At 39.5% G+C, this 6,093-nt stretch overlaps 1 protein-coding gene across 1 annotated transcript; it reads right to left on the bottom strand.

The window, feature by feature from the left end:
* Positions 1-650: 650 nt before the first annotated feature.
* Positions 651-5,759, bottom strand: LOC119008406 (extracellular calcium-sensing receptor-like). The gene is made up of 8 exons (XM_037078671.1): positions 5,593-5,759; positions 4,974-5,268; positions 4,584-4,873; positions 3,957-4,252; positions 2,703-2,908; positions 2,359-2,580; positions 1,711-1,834; positions 651-1,549 (listed from the first exon to the last, which is right to left on the bottom strand). The coding sequence occupies exons 1-8, from the start codon at positions 5,697-5,699 to the stop codon at positions 651-653; spliced, it is 2,439 nt and encodes an 812-aa protein (XP_036934566.1). The 5' UTR covers positions 5,700-5,759.
* Positions 5,760-6,093: the final 334 nt, after the last annotated feature.

Here is a 6,093-nt window from a genome sequence, read left to right as displayed (position 1 = left end):
CTAATTGAAAGGGAGGACTAAGACACAAGGGCACTTATTAGGCATGCAAGCGAGCTAAATATCTTGACGTCTATCCAGAACCGTTTGGATGTCTACTAATGCAGGTTCAACATCTGGACCAATCAACTAATCAACTAAAATAGGTGTTTTAATGAAGATAAATAATGCAATTATATCAAAAAGTACTGTTGAGCACTTAGGCTTTCAGTCTATACTGTTCATAGATGATTAAGATGAGGAATAAATTGAAGTAACTTACTACATAGCTAACATGGTAAAGTGCCTGACTCCGAAGCAGAATCCATTGCAGCTTTCATTCTGAACCCTGTAAGGATGTCACTATGGTGTCATGAGTGGACGTTTAAAAGATATCTAAAAAAGAAGTCACAAAAACTTTCATTTTGAATGGTATAAGAAAGTCACCTGGAGCTCAATAGTGAACTTTTAATAAGTGTCTAAAAAAAAGTGCTGCAAAAATTTTCACTGTTTCTATTTTTGGATTGGCTCTACTGTGGTCATCTTTTGAAAGCTTGATTAGAATGTTTATTTTATGTTTTTTGAGACAGGTGGGACAGGCCATCACTTAAATAGGTCTGCTCTATACTGTGTGTTATATATTAAACTGTTTTCAAACCTCAGATGTCTTTGGATTAATGTTTGTTCATTAAATGTTTCTTGGTGTTCTTCTCTGGCTTAAACAATATGATGTAACACTTTGGAGCAAAGATACACAGTATAAGTCCAAAACTGGAAGCCAGAATTGCAAATATCTCCACAGCCACAGTAAACTTCCCAGGAGAGCTGACATACGCTGGGATAAAGGTGATCCAGACTGCACAAAATATCAGCATGCTGAAGGTGATCAGCTTGGCTTCATTAAAATTATCAGGTAGTTTCCGAGCTAGGACAGCTAACACTAAGCAAAAGAGAGCTAGCAGGCCTATGTACCCAAGTACAGCCCAAAACCCAATAGCTGATCCTAATGCACACTCCAGGATGATTCTCTCCTTATACATTGTTAGATTTTCTAATCGAAAAGGAGGACTAAGACACAACCAAATACTACATATTAAAACTTGAATGAATGTGAATGATACCACAGTCATCCTTTGCTGTAGAGGGCCGAACCATTTCATCACATTACTACCTGGCAGTGTAGCTTTGAAAGCCATTAACACGACTATAGTTTTCCCAAGAACACAAGAGATGCAGAGAACAAAGGTGATCCCAAAAGCTGTGTGCCGCAGCCTGCAGGACCAATCAGAGGGTGCTCCAATGAAAGTTAATGAACATAAGAAACATAGAGTCAGGGAAAAGAGCAGCAGGAAGCTCAGCTCAGAGTTGTTGGCCCTGACAATCGGGGATGTTCTGTGACAAAAGAAGATAGCCGCTGTTAAAATGGCAAGACAGGCACCACCAAGTGAGAATGCAGCCAGGATGATTCCTAGAACCTCGTCAAAAGAAAGAAACTCCACAGGCTTAGGGAAACAACTGTATTTCTCTTTGTTTGGCCATAATTCCTTGGGGCAAGGGAAACAATCAGGGGAGTCTGGAAGAATAAGTGGAAAAGGGCTTTTAGCTGTATTATAGTTGATTCTGTAGACATACATTGGAAAATCTGAAATGAATAGGAGAGCTTTTACAATTAATAAAGTTGATATTGTAGACATGCCTCAAGAAAGTAGAAGAAAAGAAAAAAGAAAAACGTGCCTGTAGTGTTGCTAATCTCTCCTTCAGGACAAGGTATACAGTCATAACAGCAGATGGGTTTTCCTTTTTGAAGCACTTTACGAGTTCCTGGACGACAGCTGTCACTGCACACTGACACAGGCACCTGGTACATACATACAAACAACATCACATATTCTGGTGTTCTATGCAGGTGATAAAAGGATTGATTTGCACATTTTCAAGATTGTTTGTATTTATTTTCTTCCTGTAACAATTACTCTTGTTCATAGATGGAGGTACTTATGTCACAGTGCTTACTGTCTACCACATCGCTGAATATATAAATATATTAAACATGAGTATGCAAGCCTTCAGTCAGATAAATTGTGCCATGGCAGCCACAAGCATGCTCGCCAAAACAGCCCGTCGCTGCAGCCTTATTTGCTTCACAGTCAGCTATCCTGCCACATCATAGCCTACGGCCTGTCAGTGTCTAGTCTGTTAGCTTTCAGTCAGCTCACCTCTGGCCTAGTCACTCAGCTAGCACATATCTAGATAGTTCCCTTACTCATACTGGCCTGAAGCAACTGTTTTCCAGTGTCGAGGCAAATTTTGTACCCCTTTATATAACCAAATTTATAATTCTAATATAGTAATTATATAATTTAATTTAGTTGGGGTACTTGCATGTGTGCCACCATCCATCCAAGTGAGATTCCTGTTGATGCGAAACTCCTGGCCCACTGGCAGTGATGCATCATAAAGCCCTACTGTCACCATCTCAATGCTGCCACTCTCACTTTGTTGCCAGTTAATCAGCTCGTATCTGGCCACAGGATCCCCATTGGCATCAAATGACACATCATAACCATTTTTGGAAAAATTCACTTTCTTGAGCTGGTTAAGAACCTGTCAGGATAAGTAAAGTTAGACAAGGAGGTAGAGATGGGAAAACGTTGACCTACATTTTATGAATTACATTATAGTGGTAACATGACATTGATTATGTTCATGTAATCACTTTCATCGACCTGTTTGGACTCCATCCTAGTGAATTTGTCACAGTGAGCTGTAGAATTTGCGTCCTCACATGCTGCATTATGAATGGCATGTGCTATTGCATAAACAGCCTTGTAAACCATGTTAGTGGCCCGCAGTTGAGACGTGTCAGTGTACGGGCTCTGTAGTGTCTGTATGTCTTCAGTTCCATCACACACAGTTTCGTCTTCGGCTGCATCTAAAAGCACACAAATGAAGGAGAATATGCTTTTATCTTTGTCAATATGCATGATTTTACTATGATTATACTGAAATACTTTTTCTATCTTTATTTCTATTTTTCATTTCTGTGTTTTATTTAAACTGCCAAAAATGCATTAAAACATGCATTTCTATATTTTTTCTGATTTACTTATGAGAAATGCTTATTTTACATGCAATTTTGCAGACATGCTTTCATCTGTTTTCCTCACTTTCCTGATTCATGCTGTGTTTGAGGTGATGTATACCAAGTGCAATTAACATGGATCAGTAATCAGATGTTATGATGGGAAGTCTTAAAGGCAAAAATGATTTCCACAGCTTTTGAATTAATTACATACTGACATCAGATGTTTTAATAAGTCCAAATAAAGAAATTATCTCACAAAATGTCATATTAGTCTTTGTTATGTGTGTATTGTTCTTTTTTGCTTTCCTTTTCACTTATCTCTACTACAAAACTTGGTTGTTGAAACTCATATTCTACTGCTCAGATAGAACTGGAATTAAAACTGGTGTGGTTCTTGCAATGTCATTCTTCAAATGTCAAAACAGAAATAAAAGAATATTACGTCATCTGAATAGACAACAGACCCACCTCCCCATAAGTTAAAGAAAATAAGACAAAAGAAAAAAAAATACAATACAATACTAAGAGCACAATGGCCATTGTGGTGCATTTTTTAGGAGTTTGGTGATTCCACAGTGTCTATCAATATTTCTTCTAATGAATCTAAAAAACAGACTTAAAAGTAGGGCCAGCTGATTGTATCTATTCTCTTTCATATAAGCAACACTTTCAGTTGTTGCCAAAAGATATAATCACATAATTAGTCACATTCATAAAGGACAAAATAAGTCCACTGTGTTCCTATGGTATCAATACATTTCCCTCTCAGCAGCTGAGGTTTGATCTTAAAGCAGCTGCTGACATTTTAACACAGGAGGCTCCCTCAAACAAACAATCAACAAAACCCAACCAAATTGACATGACTATGAATGTCAGCAATATACAACTTTCTCACTTTTTCCCAGCCTGCAGTTGAACGCATCCTCCCAGAACTCCGTGAGCACTGGAGAGGCAGACAGTTTTGTTGCAGACAGATCTAGCAAGTATTCTCTCAGACCTGGAATGACAGATTTCTGAATGCCAAATCCAATGGCTCCAGCACAGAAGTTAAACTTCAGCATGTCTCTGTTAGTTATCCAGGACTCACTGCCTATCCACTGGCGAGGTGGAGAAGGCTTGAGCGACAGCTCTCCCAGCAGGAGTGTTAATTCTGCAGAAGCAGTAAAAGCCACAATAACCACAGCAGTCGACCTGCAGGGACATTATAGTAAATATTATATCATACTGAAACATATGATGATATACTGATTCTTAAGATATAGAAAATTAGAATTAGGCTGCATGATTAATAAAATAATAAATACGAGAGATAACATCATCATTTTTGTGTTGAATATAGGGTGTTGTCTCTTCAGGTAATAAAACTTGATGAAGAAATACGGGCCTACATTCCTAATTCGCCATTAAGATAATCAAATAGTCTCCTGTCTTAAGTTTGAACATTACATGTTTTTTTCTGGTTTTGTGTGCGTATGGTCAGTGACAGCACAGGCAACAAAATCACAAACAGTAATTTAGAAACCTGCGGATAACGTCAGCTACTCTCTGTATTCTACTTCGTGGGTGGGTCCGATGTAAAGATTCAGAGTATTCCACACAGATCCCCTCCTTCTGTGCTGCATGCAGGAAAGAGGCCATGCCATTATTGCCATAGTCTGAATCTGACCGGACAGCACCTATCCAAGTCCAGCCGAAATGTTTTATCAGCTTGGCAAGCGCTTCGGTCTGGAACTGGTCACTGGGGATTGTTCTGAAGAAACTTGGGTACTGCTGCTTATCAGACAGGCATGCACAAGTGGCAAAGTGGCTCACCTAAAGGAATTCAGCATCATGATAAATTTACAGGACAGGAAGAAAAATCTGAACTGGCCAATACTGAAGAAATAGTTTGAAACAAACTCATAGCATTTACCTGAGGAATGTTGAAGGGGCTGATGGCGCGCGACATGCTGATGGATATTGTGGACTCAGACTCACCCACAATAGCCATTACCTTACCAGCTTGCGAGCAATTGTCACCAGTGTTAAACACCGGGTCCAGGCCATTTGAAAGCTGAAATGTCACATGCATTGCCACGGGCACTGTGGCGCACGAGTCGTGGATCTGATAACCAAGTCTGATCCCAGGCAGCAGCTCTGTGCTGTTGTTTATCTCCTCGATGGCAAAGACCGTTGTGCGTGAGAAGCGCAGTTCACGAGAGTTAATGCTGCACAAAGAAAGACTTGATTGTTCAAATCTACATGTGATGAGGACAAATTGTTAACAGAAAAGACACAATGAAGCAGAACTGTTGTTCGTGGGAATTATCACTGATGGCTGCATTGCATCTGTGAATAAAATGTAATCACATAGTGACTAGTAGATTTCAAAACACAGGATCAGACATCAGTCCAGAATGCAAAAAAATAGTCAGTGTGTTCATCTAAAAATAGCTTTCACACAACAGCTTTAAAACATCATAAAAAGCAAAACATGTCTAACCCCATATATTATAACATCATCTTATCCAACACTCGGCTCTCTTACTAACCTCCCTGTGCACGTTAGTGGCTCAGGCATGACGGTGTAATTATGCACCGGCGTCTGCTTGTAATGGTGAATGGCAAAAACACCACCAATAACATAGTCACCATCCATTGAGAATGCAGGTGGACGAGCGGTACCTTGCAGTTTACATTTCACAGAGGAGGCCTCACTGCTGACCCCAGCACCAGACCTTTCCTCTGTAAGCCCAGCACTTTGTTTGAGACCTGAGTTCAACTTACACAAACTCAGAGACAGGATCAGGCCAATAAAGAGAGGGGAGATTTCCATCACTCATGTGTCTGCATGTGAGCATACTGTGTGTGTGATTTGAGTGCTTTATATAGATTTAACAGACGAAAGCTTCTCTCCTTCTACTGTGCATCAGCCAGCTATACGTCATAGAGCAGATTCCCCTTGGTCTTTGATGAACTGAAGTTTTCATTATTGATTATTTCATTATTCTGAATCTTATTTTTTATTATTCAGACTCACATTACATATGTTT

This window comes from Acanthopagrus latus, chromosome 2 (assembly GCF_904848185.1).
Source record: "Acanthopagrus latus isolate v.2019 chromosome 2, fAcaLat1.1, whole genome shotgun sequence".
Lineage (NCBI taxonomy): Eukaryota > Metazoa > Chordata > Actinopteri > Spariformes > Sparidae > Acanthopagrus > Acanthopagrus latus.
The sequence above is the reverse complement of the archived record's forward strand: the minus strand, read 5'-3'. Positions and strand labels throughout refer to the sequence as shown.

What these genes read in the sequence shown, in the direction of transcription:
- LOC119008406 (XM_037078671.1), bottom strand. Translation starts at nt 5,699, where the DNA reads ATGGATGGTGACTATGTTATTGGTGGTGTTTTTGCCATTCACCATTAC. An exon ending in GTAGCTGACGTTATCCGCAG is followed by an intron (nt 4,253 to 4,583) that starts GTTTCTAAATTA and finishes ATGTCCCTGCAG; the next exon opens with GTCGACTGCTGTGGTTATTG. An exon ending in AGAGATTAGCAACACTACAG is followed by an intron (nt 1,550 to 1,710) that starts GCACGTTTTTCT and finishes TTATTCTTCCAG; the next exon opens with ACTCCCCTGATTGTTTCCCT.